At 38.8% G+C, this 18835-nt stretch overlaps 1 protein-coding gene across 2 annotated transcripts in view; it reads right to left on the reverse strand.

The window, feature by feature from the left end:
* PARD3B (par-3 family cell polarity regulator beta) overlaps nt 1-18835 on the reverse strand; it is a 1108767-nt gene that overhangs the window by 191291 nt on the left and 898641 nt on the right. For both annotated transcript variants that reach the window (XM_032277671.1, XM_032277670.1), the window contains one exon: nt 18136-18438. In XM_032277671.1, the coding sequence (XP_032133562.1) occupies nt 18136-18438 (303 nt within the window). The remainder of the gene's footprint in view (nt 1-18135; nt 18439-18835) is intronic.

Consider the following 18835-nt stretch of genomic DNA (forward strand, 5'->3'; position numbering starts at 1 on the left):
AGAAAAAAGAAAATCTAAAAACTACTTGAAGGCATTGGAGAACTCCCAAGGTAGCTAGGCCTTGGGAAGCCAAGATTGATTCTAAAAACTAGGTAGGTAAGCACATTGAATTCAGCCCAATATTCTGTGGCATTTTTTTCTCTCCAAGTCATTTGCTAATTCACAAGTGGCACAGAATCAAATGCTAAGAAAATAAACAGAGTGCAGTGGCAAAGAGACTTGGAAGCAGAGCAGAGATTCTGACATTCTCATAGGGTTGGGAAGACAGAAATTGGAGTTGAGAACCTGCTAAGGAATAAGGGCTTGGTAAACAACCCAGACTCTCGGTTAGGATCACAGAAAGGTTACCCTCGAGGAGTAAGGGTAAATTACTAATAAACCACTCCTCACAGAACTGAAATCCAGCTTCTAGCCATCTCAATCAAAGACTGCATTAAGGCAATGTGTCCTTTAAGGAGACATATTATTAAATACATCTTCTCTGAAGAAAGATAACATCAGCCTGAGACTTCTACAGCTTTTCAAGGACTATGTCTAGCATTTGATCAAAATTATGCATACCAGGAGATAAGACTAAATGGCTAAAAGCCAAGCAGAAAATCAAACAACATGAATAGACCCACAGCTAATTCAGATATTGACATTATTAGACATGGTTCTTAAAATAACTGCAATTAATTTATTCAAGAAAAAAGATAAGATGGAGAATTTCATCAGAGAAGTAACATCTCAGGGTAAAACAAACAAATAAACACCTAAAACTGAAAATAAGAATAACTAAAATTAAGTGCTCAACAGATGGGTTTAACAGGAAACTGGGCACAGCACAAAGGCAAGAGTAGTGAACTAGAAGACAGCACTCAAAAACCAGACTGAATCACAGAGAGAAAACTGGAAATGAAGAGAGAGCAAGAGACAGGTACAGAAAGGTCTAATATTTTTGTTTTATTAGATCCCAGAAGGAAGGGAGGGAGAGAGAAAAGAAAATGGAAGAGGAGGAGGAAGATAAGAGGGAGAAGAGGAGAGGAAGAGGAGGAGGAGGTAACAGAAACAATACTGAAGAGGCACAACCAGCTGATATTTTTCAAATATGATGTAGAACACTAAACCACAGATTTAAGAAGCTCTACAAATCCTAATCAGGTTTAAACATGCCTCCCCCCAATACATACTCCCAGACACATCACAGTAAAGCTGCTGAAATGCAAGACAAAGTGACAAAAATTTAAAGTAGTCAATGAAAAGTGATACATTACAGGTTGAATATCCCTCATCTTAAATGGGACCAGAAGTGTTTCAGATTTTGGATTTGTTTGGATTTTAGAATATTTGCATTATATACGTATTGTTTGAGCATTCCAAATCTAAAAATCCCAAATCCAAAGTGCTCAATGAGCATCTCATGTGAACATAATGTCAGTGCTCAAAAAGTTTCTGATTTCAGAAAATTTAGGATTATGGATTTTCAGATTTAGAATGTTCAACTTGTATCTTCAAAGGAGTAACAGTATCAAAGTCTGACAACAGACTTTGATAAAAACACTGAAAGCCAGAAAACAATGGAATGACATCTTCAGTATATTAAAAGAAGAAAAAAAATCACTGGTAACTACATACCTAGTTACAAAAACCACTAAAGGAAATTACTAAGGAAAAAAGCAGAAGTATTCTATGAAACGAAGGTATTCAGAAAAAAATAAAGAGAGAAAGCAACAGCTAAAATAACTGCTTACCATATAAACAGTAATTACAGTATATTGTTTGGTTCAAAACATATGTAGATTTAAGGCTCATGAAAACATAGCCTAAAATCTACAAGAATGACAAAAAAAAAGGAGAAAATAAAAATTACAAATATCAGGAATGAAACAGAGGATATCACTACAGAATATGCACATCAATTGGCCAGGCACTGGGGCTTACGCCTGTAATCCCAGCATTCTGGGAGGCTGAGGCGGGTGGAACACAATGTCAAGAGATTGAGACCATCCTGGTCAACATGGTGAAACCCCGTCTCTACTAACAATACAAATATCAACTGGGTATGGTGGTGCAGGCCTACAGTCCCAGCTACTTGGGACGCTGAGGCAGAAGAATCACTTGAACCCAGGAGTTGGAGGTTGCAGTGAGCCAAGATCATACCACTACACTCTAGCCTGGTGACAGAATGAGATTCCATCTTAAAAAAAAAAAAAAAAAGAATATGGAGATCAATAAGTTACTAATAGAATACCAGATCAATGGGATAATAAGGGAATACTACAAACAACTCTACACACATAAATTTGATAACTTAAAATGGACCAATCCCAGAAAAGTAAAAACTTTCACAACTCATACAACATGATACAATTTGAATAGCCTTATAGTTATTAATGACATTGAATTCAAAATTAAAACCTTGTAAAAAAGAACTCTCCAGGCCCAGATGATTTCACTGAAAAATTCTACCAAATGTTTAAAGAAAAGTTAACATGAGTTCTACATAATCCTTTCCAGAAAAAGAAGAGGTAATACTTTCCTACTCATTCAATGGAAACAGCAATAAATATTAGCAATAAATTAAATGTATATAAAATTATTATTAAAACATTATGTATATTTATTTCATAACATAATATATAATCGATTATTTAATATTTATTAAATTATATGTAATTTAATGCAATTAAAATTAAATAATATATAAAAATAATTATATACTGTGACTACATATAATTATATACTATGACTAAAAAAATTATATACTACACTAAAATAAATGACTTTCATTTCAGAAATGCAAGGCTGGTTCAGTGTTTGAAAAGTGAGCAATGTAAACCAACATGTTAACAGGCTAAACAAACAAAAAATCACAAGATCATATGAACTGAAGTGGAAAAAAGTGACAAAACTAATGCTCATGTATGATAAAACCTCTCGGAAAACTAGAAATGAAGAGAAGCTTCTTCAACTTGATAAAGACAGTTGCAAAAAACTTACAGCTAACAGTACACTCAATGGTGAGACTGAATGTTTTCTGCCTAAGATCAGGAAAACGTGAAGAAAGTTCATTATTATCATTGTGGTTCATCATAGTACTGGAGGCTCTAGCCAGCACAATGAGGCAAGAAAAGGAAATAAAAAGCATACAGACAAGAATGGAAGACATAAAACTTATGTTCACACAAAAGCACGTGGGTGATTGTTTATAGCAACTCTGTAATAGCTATAAACTAGAAACAACCAAAATATCTACCAGTAGATGAGTGATTAAGCAAATAGCACATCCATACCATGGGTTACTACTCAGAAATAAGAAATGAACCAGTGATAACCACAACAACTTGGATGGGTCTCCAGGGTCTGAAAAAAGCCAATCTCAAAAGGTCACACACTACGTCATATATGTGATTCCATTTATGTACCATTCTAGAAATGACAGCATTAGACAGAAAATAGATCAGCAATTGCCAAGAGTTAGGGATGGGGAAAGGTGTGTGACTGTAAAGGAGTAGTATGAGGGATGTCTCTGCGGTGATGAAAATAGTTCTGCATCTTGAAATAGTTACACTTTGTCACCTGTGTGACAAAATGGCACAGAACTATGCACATACATTGTACCAATGTCAAATTCCTAGTTTTGATATTGTACTACGATTACGTAAGATGTAAGCACTGGAGAAAATTGGGTGAAGGGTACAAGGAACTTCTCAATATTTTACCTGCAACTTCTTCCGACTATATAAAAATTTCAAAATAAAAAGTTAAAAATAACCATATAACTATTTATAACTGTGACTATATAATAATTATAACTATATGGTTACAAAAAATGCAAAGAAAAATACATGAAGTTATGTTGGTAAGAACTGCCATCCAAATGGAAATAAAAAATCTACTACAGTTAGGTTGAGAATTAAGAACATTTTGTAATTCCCTACCCAACTTCAGTTCACTAATAGAAAACTTAAATGGTGCTTATTAACTGCCAGCTGCTGTTTTCCCATTTATGTATATGAACTCAGTTAAATCCTTGTAATAATATGCTGATGTAGGTACTATGATTATGCTCATTTTACAGATGTGGAAACTAAGCCAGTGAGATGGTAATAATTTCCTGAAAGTCACACAACTATACTGAGTGGCAGAGCCAGGTTATAAACAAGAAGGTTTGGCTTTAGAAACTATGGTCTTAATTTCTAAGCTGTCTCTTATGTACAGATTTTCCTTTATTGTCTTCCTTTGGTCTATCTCCTGGCTCTTAAACCACAGTGTAAATAATAATTAATATAAATGTTGTATATAATATCACACACACTACACTTAAAGGGTGGTGTAAGAGATTTTCAAGGGTAATTTTGACTGTGAGCTGTTCTTATCTTGTGTTTGACTTTAAAGACTAACCTTCCCTGTAAGATTTGACTACCCCTTAAGCTCTTGATGTTAATTGTGTGTGTGACCTGACTGGCATTTTTGGGGTTTGGTTTTTCATGAAGAAATCAGTAGAGGGCATGGTATAGAGATATCCAATCAGGTTTCCTTTACAGATGAGCATGGCTTGAGCCTAGGCCTCCTACTGAAGTTGACGTAGAAAATCTTCTGTGTCTACATGGAAGAGAATATCCTTCTTAGTGTGGTACACAGAAGTCTTGGCAATTTGGAGAGTGAGAGGCTGAGTAACGGCCAAGTTTGAGGAAATACAAAGTGCTTGCTCAGGACTGATTGAAGTCTATGCAAAACAGTGGCTCTTGAATTCTATTTCTGGATGGGCTCATATCAATCCTCAGTCAGCTTTCCAGAAGAGAGGACATTTCACTGCATATAAATATTAAAACGTCTCCTTAACATGTTGGATAATTATGAGTACTAACATTAAAACGCTCTTTTACTGCCCTTTTTCATCCTACTGATTATTTATTGTTTGAGTAGATAAATACAGGAAAGCAATTGACCTAACAATTGCCTATTCCTGATTACACTTTGCATTAAATACGAAAATTATAAGGAGGGCACTTTGGAATCTATCCTTAGCATCGCAAAGATTGTATAATAAAAAGGTATGTGGCTTAGCCTAAGAGGTTAATGCAAAGTGCAGGTCACAAGAGGCCTGGAGTAAGTGTGGTAGATCAACACAAATCCAGGAATACTACAGAGAAGCAGGTCAAAGCCCAAGGCTTCTGGATATGCTTTTGTCCCCTGTAGCCTTGAGTAGAGTGCTTTGCACAAAACATACATATAATTTTTTTATGGGATGAAAGGATGAGTCAATGAATGAATGAAAGAATGAGGGAGAAAGGGAGGAAGGGAGAAATATGTGGCAGGTCAGTAGCAGCATGCATGCTATTTGCACATGCTTAGTATTTTCCAACATTTTTGACTGCAATCTACTGTGAGAAATGCATTTTGCATCATGTCCCAATACTCAGCTACACATATACCCTATTCCCACATATATATACATTATACATACATATACAACTGCAACAAAAATGCAAAACAATGCTTAATTACTTACAATATATCTAATGCTCTTTCATATTCCTTTATATTCTATTAACAAATATTCCTTGATCATACTACATTGATTTTAAGATGTACTAATAGAGTATAATGTGAAGTTTGAACAACCCTCGCATGGCTGGAAGCTCATGCATGAGTTTTGGAGTAAGACTTGGGTTGAAACCTTGGTTCTGCCAACTTATTATCTGTATCACCATAGGTAAGTTTCATAATTTCTCAGAGCCTCTAGGTTTTCATTGGTGAAATAGATTCCTACCCTACAGGATTTCTGTCATCTTACTAAAACACAAATCTGAACATGCCAACCCTACTTTAAGCATTCCCAGTTGCCTTGGGCTAAAATCTAAATGTTTTATCTTAGATTATCTGGCCTTTAACAACATGGTCTGTGCTAACTTTCATCTCTTGCCTCTCAGCTGGCCCTAACTTACACTCTACACTTCAGCACTTCTAATATATGCGGTTCCCTAAGTGTGCCATGTTTTCTCTGTGGGCCTTTGTGCATGCTTTTCTGCTCACTCAGTTTCTAGTTCTTCTTTTGGTCATAATATGGATTTCTTCAAGGAGCCAGATCTGCATTCAAGCATGTCTGGCTCACCCTTATCCTAGCATATCACTGCTATTATTCCAGACTGTCAGCTGCACCCCTCTAGAGGGCAAGAAACTCCAGATTCTGATCCACTCTCTTTGTGTTATTTTTATGTCAAATGAAGAAATTATGTATATTCCTTCCAACTTCTTCTTAGTAAACAGAATTAGTTAGATGAATATATCCTAAGGATCAGGTCATTTGTTTGAGAAGCATCCTGGTCAATGCTTAAATGCTTAAATGACAGCTTTAATAAATCAGGCTAACCCTTTGGCAAACATTCCTCAAACAGGCCCACTTACCCACAGTGGTGGAGTATGGGGGGAAGGGGCCTTGAAAATGGATGGTCACTGAGTACAAACCCTCTTTGCCTAGCTCATGCATAATAAAAGACAAGATTGTCTACATCTGTCACCCCGGACACTGACAATTTAGGCAGATATAACTAGTATAGTCCCAAGAGTAGGGCTCTCAGATGATAGGGAAAAAAATTAATGAGAACATCAAGTTTTAAAGAGAGGGGATGGAGGAAAGTAGAGTTAATGGTATATCAGTTACTATTAGCATTTATCTGGTCACAGAGATTCTTTCATTAAGAGATTTCTCATTATTGTTTAAAAGTCACTTAAAAATTGATGGTAATATGTTCTAAGAAAAAAAATCTGATTGCTTTGTTCAATTGAGGAGTTAAGTCTCTATGGAAATGGCATTTGTCACTGGGAATTCCCATGCTGAAATGTGATCACTTTTGTTCACTTGTAGAAACTAAAAACAAACCTCTGAGTAATCTACTGTAGTCACTGTTCAAGTCCCTACACACAGCCACACAAAGTCAGGAGTCAGAGGTGAGAGACAAAATGCTATTAAACTAAAATAAAATTAACTGGAAACTCACTAGAGAGAAAGAGACTGGGGACAAACACGGACAGAGGTATGAGCTGTACATGACAAAGCTGTGGCTCAATGAAATGCTGAATCTCTGAAATTAATGAACTGTTGTGGCAAAGAGATATCAACTATCCTACATTGCCCCAATGATACAAGATATGTTCATATCCAGCTGTTAACACAGCTACAAAGCTTCCTGTTAATACTTTTTCTATCCCTCATTGCCCTTATTTTAGAATTCCCAAAACACATGCTTTTTCAGTGGTCAGGAAAATTAGGAATGTATGTACCCTAGTTGCTTCTAGAAGTTATTTAGACAAAGCAGAGGAAGGGAGGTGGGGATGGTTAATGAGCACAAAAACATAGAAAAATGAGAAAGACTTAGTATTTGATGGCACAGCAGGGTGACAATAGTCAATATTAATTTAATTGTACATTTAAAAATACCTAAAAGAGTATAACTGGATTGTTTGTAACACAAAGGATAAATGATTAAGGGATAGATATCTCATTTTCCATGATGTGATTGTTACGTATTGCATGCCTGTATCAAAATATCTCATGCACCCCATAAATTATATACTTATTATGTACTCACAAGAATTAAAAATAAAAAACTTAAAACCAGAAGTTGTTCAGGCTAAAATATTTCTGCCTGAGCTATAAAAGAAAGTCTATATAATAAGTGTCGCCTCTCACAGGGAGTTAATAAGAATACATTTGACAAAAGTACTACGTACCACAAATCTACGACTTTTGCATTATTAAAGGGAAGCCAAAAAAAAAAAAAGGGAGAAAAGACACCTAAAGGTAATCTATTTGTGGTGGATTCCACAGAGTGACTCCCTAAAAGCCATTCCCTACTCATTTCTCTCTTGACCTTGTTTATTGGAAAGTTGAAGTTCTATTTCTCAACACCCTTTTGCAACTAGAATCAATCTTTTAATACAATTTTGGCTGATGAGAAGTTGTTGGGGGTCTTCTGGGAAATCTTTTCAAAGGGATGAACCAGGACATTGACCAGCACATTCCATTGGTCATTTGCCCCTTTCTCCCTCTTTCTCCCTGGAAGGTGGAGGTGAAACCTCAAGCAGCAATGGCCATCTTGGAATCATGATGGAAGAGGCCTTGCCACTTGCAAAGGCAAGAGAGGAAGAGGAAAAGAGACCATCTAAATTCCTTAATGGGTAAGACACATGTATCATCTGGGTTTTCTGTTGCTTACAGTCCAATAGGATCTGACTCAACACTGTTGTTAATGACAACTCTTCTGGGACCCATATAAATTGGATGAGCCCATTCTGTGGACAATTGTTAAGCCCCACTCAGAACCACATGGACAATCAAGTGACATGGCAGGATATTGCCTTAGTTCTGAAGATGAGCTTAGGGACATCTAACAAGTTACGGTTTGTAACGAACAATTGCCAAAGTAGCTCAGTGTGTAATAAATGCTCTCTTCACTTATATAGATGGTAGGACTGATCTAACAGAATCCATACTGTTTTTTCAGTTTTCTTGCCTTTTATCTCCTCACTTGCTTTTCTCTTTCTACTTTTTCTTTCTGATGATTGCAGTACACTGGCAGGAGCTGAGGCTAAAGCTAGGAATTAACAATTAAATATGTGACCTTGGAACAGATGGACTCCAACAGGTTCCCAAATCTATTATTTTAAGGGTCAGCAGCTAGATGTAATCAATAACCTTCCTAAATAGTTATATTTAGTTCAGTAATCTTCTCAATACCAATATGTAATATAGTCCAATAATAAACAGTCCAATAATCTTCCTAAATATAGTTGGCATTTACTGAGCCAAACACTGAAACAGTTTCATTTAATCCACAAATAACCCAGACAAGAGCAAGTATACTCATATCCTCATTTTACAGTGAGGAAACAGACTTTGAAAATTTAATGCATTTTAACCAAGGCCCTGGAAAGATAAATCTATGGTCTCAGGTTTTTCTCACACTGAATGCATTTACAATTTCATGATTTTTACAATATAGCCTGTATACAGCTCTATTCTAATGGAACACATTATATTGTAATTATTCGTTAATGAGGTAGTTTTGGCTATCAGACTGAGTTCCTTGAGGGTCAGATTACTTCTAAACCTTTTTGTGTGACCTCTGGAATATAACAGATGCTCAATAAAAGTCTCCTGCTAACTGGAGCATTGAGGAGCTGTGTGCTGTTTGCTACTTTAATTTTACAGCTGCCATACATTCGCCACTAAGTAAGCATTTAGTAAGCAAATACTATGTGCCTCTAAGTGCCTGGTATTACACTAGGTCACAGAAAGTGTTACTTTGCATATTAAGTCTAAACGGACACATTATTTATGAATACTACAAAGCGGAACAAAAAGTGGGCTGGGCACAGTGGCTCAGGTCTGTAATTCCAGCACTTTGGGAGACTGAGGCGGGTGGATCACATGAAGTCAGGAATTCGAGCCCAGCCTGGCCAACATGATGAAACCCTGCCTCTATTAGAAACACAAAAAATTAGCCAGGCATGTGGGCACCAGTAATTCCAGCTACTCAGGAGGCTGAGGCAAGAGAATCACTTGAACCTGGGAGGCAGAGGTGCAGTGAGCTGAGATCGCGCCACTGCACTCCAGCCTGGGCAACAAGATGTTTTTTTAGATTCATCAAGAACAAGTAATTCTCTTTCTTGTTAGGGTTACTGGGGTGGTAAATCAAAGGATTTTCACAAACATGGTGTACCTCGTTATCAGTAAGATAAGTTCAGATGAACTGGAAAATGCAGACTAGATAACAGTAGACTAGATTAATAGCTAACTGAAGATCCCAAAGAATTTTGATTAATGGAAGTCTCAAGTGATGAGATGCAGGGATTGTATTTGACATTGATCAATGATCTTATCAATGACATGGATGAGCCCACAATGATTAAATATGAGGATGATACAATCTAGGAAGAATAACAAATACATTGAAGGAAAAAAATCAATACTTTAAAATATCTTTGTTGGCTACAATAATGGGCTAAACCTAACAAGTAAATATTCAACGTGGATAAAGAGACTATCCCCATATTTTAAAAAGTTATTGTACCAGTAAATTTACAATAAATTTTGTAAACTTATTGGCAAAGGTCATTTGATAGCAACTCAAGTGAAAAAAAAACAAAACCCCAGACATTTAGTTAAAAAGTGTAATATAAGCTAACAATGACAATGGACATAAAAGTTTAGGCCACATTAATAAGCAAAAAGGATTAAAACCAAAGGACACCAGAGTCCCACTGATTTCTGTGCTTTTCTGACCACATCTGAAATATGGTAACCAGTTCTGGATGCCATGCTCAACAAAGCAATCATAAACTCAATAGACTTGAGTGTATGTATTCCCCAAATGGTTGCCAAGAGGGCTGAAGGTGTGGATTATAATTTAAGAGGAGGCTAAAACAGCTGGGGGAGTTTAAGCTGAAGAAATGATTATACAACAAACTTCTCAAGGTAATTTGCTGTGTTTTCTACATCCTTCTTAGGGCCAGTGCTGAGCACAGAGCCTGGCCTCTGTTTAGAGTTCATAAATGTGTGTTAGTGAAGGTGGTCATAGCCGTCACTTTAAATATCTAAAAGGCTGTTAATGAGTCTTAGATGCTCTGTCCAGGTTGCTCAACCCAAGATCCATGATGAAAGCTACACAGAAACAGTGTTTGGGTGGGTAAAAAGTGGGCATTTCTACATCAACTAGAGTGATCTAAAAGACAAAAAGGATGCCTCATGAATTTTGTCACTGGAATTATGCCAACGTGAATTAAGTGACATTCATGGGGCAGTTTGTGGAAAAGATGCCTCTGATGAGTGGGATGTGCAGTTCAACCACTGCAGGTTCTAGCCAACTTTAAGAATCTGTTAAATTATCTGGACGTGGTGGCTCATGCCTGTAATCCTAGCACTCTGGGAGGTCGAGGCAGGTGGATACCTGAGGTCAGGAGTTCGAGACCAGTGTTGCCAAAATGGTGAAAGCTTGTCTTTACTAAAAATACAAAAAATAAGCTGGGTGTGGTGTTGCACGCCTGGAATCCCAGCTAATCCCAGCTACTTGAGAGGCTGAGCCAGGAGAATCACTTGAACTCAGGAGGTGGAGGTTGCAGTGAGCCAAGATCACGCCACTGCACTACAGCCTGGACAACAAGAGCAAAACTCTGTCTCAAGAAAAAAAAAGATTCCGTTAAACCATTCATTCATTCATTATTCCAAAAATATTTATTGATGACAGACTGCCCTAGGAACTGAGGAAACAGGGTGAGCAAAAGCAGGATAGGTCCCTACCCTCATGAAGCCTGATGCTGAGACCAGTGGTCTCCAAAATGGGCTGTATAAACCCCACTGGAGGGGAAGAAGGAAATATCATAACCACTACTTACATTAAAATTTGTCAAAGTCTCATTTTAAAATTAATTTCTATATTTGGTATATGTCTTATAATTTATATATTAGCAGAGTAAATTAGTATGTATCAGTTAGAAACAAATGCCCATATTTTTAGAGGTTAACACCCAAAAGCATTTTTTTTTTTTTACTGATAGTGTGTGCGATCAAATCCACTTGGCAACCTCTAGAAACGAATGTCAAATAGTCACACAAACCAATGTCAAACTGCATTTGTTTTGTGTGCCACACACACCTTCTAGCCCCCTATTTGGGATGGTTTTATCCTCATCCAGCCATAAAGCTTTCATGTTCATACACTGTGGGAACCCTTTCAATGCTGGCATTGTGGTGGAAGACTAACACATTGTAAACCTGAGTAGTTGTCAGGCTTTGTGGGCAGGATTTAACCCTTGCTATGTTCAAATCCTGGAATAACCAGCACTGAGAAAACCCAATCATGAATCTCTGTCATGGTGGTAGAAGTGTGTGTGTGTTTGTTTGTTTGTTTTTTGAGACGGAGTCTCGCTCTGTCACCAGGCTGGAATGCAATGGGGCCATCTCGGCTAACTGCAACCTTCACCTCCTGGGTTCAAGTGATTCTCCTGCTTCAGCCTCTCGAGTAGCTGGGACTACAGGCGTGCACCACCATGGCTGGCTAGTTTTTTTGTATTTTAGTAGAGACAGGGTTTCACCATGTCGGCCAGGATGACTTCAATCTCCTGACCTCGTGATCCGCCCACCTTGGCCTCTCTAAGTGCTGGGATTACAGGCATGAGCCACTGCGCCCAACCAGAAATGTTTTTTTTAAACCACTGTCATTTACACATGAATGTTTTATAAGACAGTCTGTTTTTCTAAGATGGGCTGAAGATTCAGGGCCAATCTTTCAGAAGCAAGTAGGTATGAGACAGAAGTTGCCTCTAGTAGAAAGCGACTATGGGCCACATACACATGATGTGTTCCTATGAGACAGGCATATATGAACAAATCGGGTATGTTTCATATGGAGATAGAAAACACACAAAATGTAAAATCACATGTAACCATCACAAGATGGGAGGCTAGTATTATAATCTTCCCTTCTACAAATAAGGAGCTAAGGATAAATGACGTATGCTATTAAACAGCAGAGTGAATTCCAGGATTATATCTCATGTAAAAACCCTCAGTGAACTCTTCCTCACTCCAAATCCTGCCCCACCTATGTCAGGATGGAGTCCAAACTCTTCATCAAGGTCGGCCAAGGCTCTCACCTGCCTTTGGCCAGCTCTGAGGCCATCCCATGTTCTCTCTTTCCATTTACTCCTCCTCTCAGATTTCTATTTTACTGAGAGTCATTCAGTCTCCCTAACACATTGTGCTTCCTCTCCCCTCCGTTTTCACCCATTGCTGCCTGGCCCCAGTCAGTACCCTGCACTCACTCTTCAGTCACACTTTCCACACTGTGTTCTCACTGCATGCTTAGGTCTTCGTATTGCCACCGGATCATAATCTCCATAATGAAGGCAGCATACTCATCTTCCTCCCGGTTCTCTGGTGAGCCCAGTACAGAACTCAGGCCCTGGCCGTTAGTGATACTCAAGTATTTGTTGAATGATATGCATGAAAATAAAAAAAAAATGGCATCTTATATAAGTTACTCCACTGCAGGTCATACAGGAGTATGTGGAGGTGGACTGGAACCAGATCAGCCTCATCCCCAAACCTATGATTTAATCTGCCATTACATGTTGGGAACCAGATGGATGCCTCTTTATTTACCCAGGTACTAATTTCCTTAATATGGTTTGGATCTGTGTCCCTGCCTAAATTTCATGTTGAATTGTAATAATGGTGGAGGTGGGGCCTGGTAGGAGATTAGATCATAGGGGTGGGTTTCTCCCTTGATACTGTTCTCGTGATAGTGAGTGAGTTCTTGTGAGATCTGGCTGTTTCGAAGTGTGCAGCACCTCCCTCCTCTCGTCTTGCTTCTGCTCCTGCCATGTAAGATCTGCTTGCTTCCCCTTTGCCTTCTGCCATGATTGAAAGTTTTCTGAGGCCTCATCAGAAGCTGAGCAGATGCCAGCATCATGCTTCCTGGACAGCCTGCAGTGCTGTGAGCCAATTAAACCTATTTTCTCAGGTAACTCATTATAGCAGGGCAAGAATGGACTAATACATTCCTCAAGCAGGAAATGAGAGTGTGGGTTTATATAATGGTGTGAGTTAGGGAAAAAAAGACTGTAAAACACAGAGAGATCTAGAATAAAGCCCTGATTCCATGCTGTGTGAGCTTGGGCAAGTCACTCAACTTCTCTGGGCCTCAGTTTGTACAATAATCACATGAGACAGTCATTCTGGACAGTCTCTGAATTCTCGTTAGCTCTGAAATACTGTCACAGAAGGAACTTCAAAGATGCAAATTTTCCATTCTATAACTCTGTTCTCTGTTTGCCACCAAGAACACATTCCTTAAGTTCTTACCTCTCAGTTCTCTTCTAATTATAATTCTCCCTCTGGTCCTACTTAGCTATTAAACTGTTCTCTCTAACTGATAACCTTTTGGTGGCCAAACCTAAAGCCCTCTTTTCAGTCCTTAATCCAGTGACCTCTCTAAAGCATTTGAAAGCCCCATGTCTGTGATATCTGCTAAACGTCTTTGTCTTCATTTTAAGCTAAGGTTTTGGCCTACTTCTTACACTCTGCTGTCTTCAGCCCACTCTCTTATTTCAAGCTCTTGTCCTCATTTACTGCTGTAATCATCTCTTACTTTGTCTCACAGTCTAACCATCTTTTTCTTGGTCTGCCAAGCTGGAAGAGATATTTTCCCAAAACATGAATCCATCTGCTCATTCCTCAATTGCAGCACTTTAGTGGCTCCCACTGTCCACAGGATTGGCAAATACATCAAAGCCCCCTGCACACTTGCTACTGCTCATCATTCTGGAGTCTAGGGAAGATATCCCTATTCAGGCATAACTGCAGAACTCTTCCTTTTTCTTTTGAGGTAGGATCTTTCTCTGTCACCCAGGGTGGAGTGCAGTGGTGCAATCACCAGCTCACTACAGCCTTGGACTCTTGGGCTCAAGCCGTCCTCCCACCTCAGCCTCCTGAGTAGGTTGAGCTATAGGTGCACACCACCACACATGGATAATGAAAAAAAATTTTTTTTAGAGGCTGGGTGTGGTGGCTCATACCTGTAATCCCAGCATTTTGGGAGGCTGGGGCGGGCGGATCACCTGAGGTCAGGAGTTTGAGACCAGCCTGGTCAACATGGTGAAACACCATCTCTACTAAAAATACAAAAAATTAGCCAGCCGTGGTGGCTTGTGCCTGTTAGTCTCAGCTACTTGGGAGGTAGAGACATGAGAATTGCTTGAATCCAGGAGGTGGAGGTTGCAGTGAGCCAACATCATGCCACTGCACTCCAGCCTGGGTTACAGAGTGAGACACCACCTCAAAAAATATATATACATATAGAGAGAGATGGGGTCTTGCTATATTGCTCAGGCTGGTCTCCAACTCCTGGCGTCACGTGATTCCCCCTTACCCTGGACTCCCAGAGTGCTAGGATTATACTGCAATTTGCTTCAGAATCTTAGTTAATACAGATTTCTAGACAGCCCCTACCAATCAATACGTAGCAGCATAAGATATAACCCACGAATTCACAAACTGACCCCAACCTGCTTTGCAGCCTCCTTTCCTATCACTTTCCTTCCTACCCACACTCGGTGTCCGGGTGCTTCTGAGCTTCCCTAATAGGCCTGTTCTTTCAGGCCACATTGCCCTTGTACATGCTTAATTATTCCGCAAAGAAAACAATTCTTCTACTGCAATTGCTCTTGTCCTACTAAACCTTCTAGAACCAGTTCAAGTATCACCTCTGTTTGGAGGACTTTTCTGAATAGGCAGAGTTAGAAAAGAAACATTTCTTTTTCTTCTATTCACATCACATTTCAGTGATCCATTTCTACATGTGTTGGCCCTCCACTCACTAGATTATAACCTCTTCTGGTCTGGGACTGTTTCCTAATCATCTCTCTATCTTCCCTAAAGCTTTCTACGGTAGTTAGAACACATTAGGTGTCAAATACATACGTACTGAATGAGTGAAGGACTGAGAAGATCAATGTATGAATGACATTGCCCTCTAACAGTACATGTGGTAGGTTTAGAATTCGCAGATTCCTGCTTATGCTTATTATTAGGGAAACTGCCATGGCAACTCTTCTTAGATTTATCTGGGCACAGGCATATCAGGAAAGTTCAGAATTTCATTAATAAAAGAGAGTAATAATAATAGTAACAATGATGATAATAATAGCTAATATTATTTAATGCTTACTATGTGCCAAGACAAAATGTGCTTCCTTCAAGACTTGAAGAACAAAGAGCAGGGCAGTCTTTAAGTATAATTAAAGATAAGAGCAGAACAGAGATAATTCTGGGTATAAAGAGTCACACTTTGATCTGCTATTCAAAAATAAGATAGCAGTCTAAACTCTATTGAAAGCAGCTTTAGACCATTTTTACTATAAAGGGGTCAGAGTCAAAAGTAAGACTCTTTTACACATATGTCTGGACTGGGCAGTCAATAATTATATTTTCTTGATATCATTATATAGTGGTTGCAGTTAAGATTAGCCTAAGAAATTTATTTTCTGGTCAAATCTACATAGATGAAAATTAGTATAGAGCTTCCTAAATGGTGTTCCAAAGATCTAGGGGAAACATACCGTTTAGGTGACAGAAATCTGGGAGATGATGCATGCTGGTTGTTGGATGGTCCTCTTAGAAACTCAGAATGCATGCCAGCATATTATGCATAAGAAGACTGCAATAAGAAAACCTGTTTCAGCCAGATGCAGTGCCTCACGCCTGTAATCCCAGCACTTTGGGAGGCTGAGGTGGGTGGATCATGAGGTCAGGAGTTCAAGACCAGCCTGCCCAAGATGGTGAAACCCCATCTCTACTAAAAATTAGCTGGGGGCAGTGGCAGTTGCCTTAATCCTAGCGACTCTGGAGGCTGAGGCAGGAGAATTGCTTGAACCCATGGGGTGGAGGTTGCAGTACAGAGGCTGTGCCACTGTACTCCAATCTGGGTGACAAAGTGAGACTCTGTCTCAAAAAAAAAAAAAAGAATAAAAGAAAGAAATAAAACCCATTCCTTGTGGCTTAACCTAGAATTCCCCATATATATTTGACTTATGAATCTTTTTTTTTATAAAATGCCTCATATTTATTTCCATGGAATTAGTATTGGAACATACTGGCTGGGGAGGTTCCTATAAACAGTCTCTCTGTGTTGGGATTCCAGCTATGGAATATGCAAAGAGGACTGTTATGAAGACCTATCTAATTTAGGGAAAGTAAGATTGACTATGGTTTGGGCCAGAAGAGACTCATGCCTGGTGTTATTATTTATATAATAAAATTCAATCCTCTATGAAGACTTGGGAGAAAAATCCAACTCTTAATCAAGTCTTTGAATTAGCAGTTTAGTTATTATGGCTATATCACAGTCATAAAAATTTATATTTTCATTTTGTCCCAAAGAAAAACTTGACCATCTTTCTTTAATATTATCAACCTGGAAGCCTGACAGTAAGGATTAAAAATTGCTCCTTCCTTCCCACTTGGTTATTGGAAAGGCTCTGAAAGGTAATCAGTCTTGTGAAGCTACACTTTACAGTCTGCATAAAAATGCCATGATTTCCCTTCCTCTCCCCAACCTAATTGAAAGTGCATAATATCACCCAGCTGGGGAAATGTAAATGGTAAACATATGTAATATATCATGCTATCACACAAAGGGTGGTTACTAATAGGGACTGGGTGGTTGTCAGAACCCTAAGAAGTCTGGAAAACAAGTCTTTTCTTCATATAGAATGAGAGCTCTCTGTGCCTGCTCCTCTTCTTCCCCACCACCTCCCTCCAGACTTCAAGCTATAGTCAGATTAGTCCAAGATCAGTCAACTCATTCCTTGCATGTATAATTCCAAGGGTCACCTAACAATGTATATTGACTAAAACTCTCTTACATCAGTCTTTCAAGAGATGAAGCATTTTACTTTTGGCAGGAGGTGGGGTTGGAATCATCTTGTTCTCTACCTACTTCAGTTGTGCTGACAGATGGTCTTATTATCTCTCCTTAGCTGCTAAACCTAAAGGTCCTTGGCCTTGTCACCTCTTATCTTTCTCTACTTCATCAAACTCCTATTGCCAAGATTATCTCTTTTTCTACCTCTGATCATCCATGATTATCTATACAGGGTCACCTTTCCCTTGAGTACAAAATCCCCATTTTACTTTTCAAAGGCCCCTGGCCCTCTGCAGCTATGTGTAATTCCCACTTCAATTACACCTACTTGGAAGCTATCATTTTCTCTTTCCTGACTCTCCACTTCCATGTGCCATGCCATCTTCCTGAATAAATCTTTTACAATTGGGCCCTTAGGAGAAAGGACAATATTCCTTCAAAGTTCTTATCATGAGATGCCTGTCACAATATTCCTTCAAAAATGGCTCCCTGTTGCATCCTGAACTCTGCTACTACTATTCATTCATGCCACCTTACAACAGGCTATTGTTTTATTTTTGATACTGGATATCTCACAGATCGGTCAAAGGATGGCAGTTGTGTAAGGAACCGAGTCATTTCAATTTTAATCGATGGAAGGAGATATTTTTACCTGCTTCAGCAGTAGAGATTATTTGAAACATACTGAATTAAAGCTACATTTATCTTTCCATAAGTATATTACCTGTCAACTGGACCCAGTGGATGATATGGCTTGTTGACCTTGGCATAGAGACCCTCTAGGTGGTCTCTTTCTGGAGACAGTGGACGGCCATCCCGAGGGTAACCAAATGGTCCAGCTCGAGGGGGAGATGGAGATCTAAAGACATTTGCTGATGTGCATGGTTCCCGAAAGTGGTTCACTCTGGCATAATTAGGGTCCATTTCATCATCATCCATATCGTGCACCGATCCAATTGCACCAGTAGCATAATCAAGAAGACCTCTTGCCTGCTTTTCCCTTAGCTCCTGATGTTTTGCTCCAATCCTGAAAAATACAGAACAAGTAGCAAAGATGTACGTGAGTTTCATATGCTAATACAATAAAATGCTCTCTTGAATTCATGTTAACTCTTCCTTGTCACTTAGCTGTCATTTCCTGCTTACTAAAGATCACAGCATGCAGAAATGCCAACAGCATAAGAGGATTAATTTTATATATCTGATCTGTATTTGTTACAGGGTCTTTACTTTGATAGCAATGCTATGGGTATTTTGAGATCTTGCCCACTGATGACTAGGCTAATAGTAGCTTCAGAGGCTGATTTTCATTAACATTCTCTCCCCACAGATGACATGTGCTTGTGGGAACAGTGCATCTTTGGTTTGATATTATGGAAGTCTTTCTTGGGACTGGGATGCATGTTAACGAACCCATCAAAATC

The sequence above is a fragment of the Sapajus apella genome, unplaced genomic scaffold (genome assembly GCF_009761245.1).
Source record: "Sapajus apella isolate SASKATOON/1434 unplaced genomic scaffold, GSC_monkey_1.0 scaffold10, whole genome shotgun sequence".
Taxonomy (NCBI): Eukaryota; Metazoa; Chordata; class Mammalia; order Primates; family Cebidae; genus Sapajus; species Sapajus apella.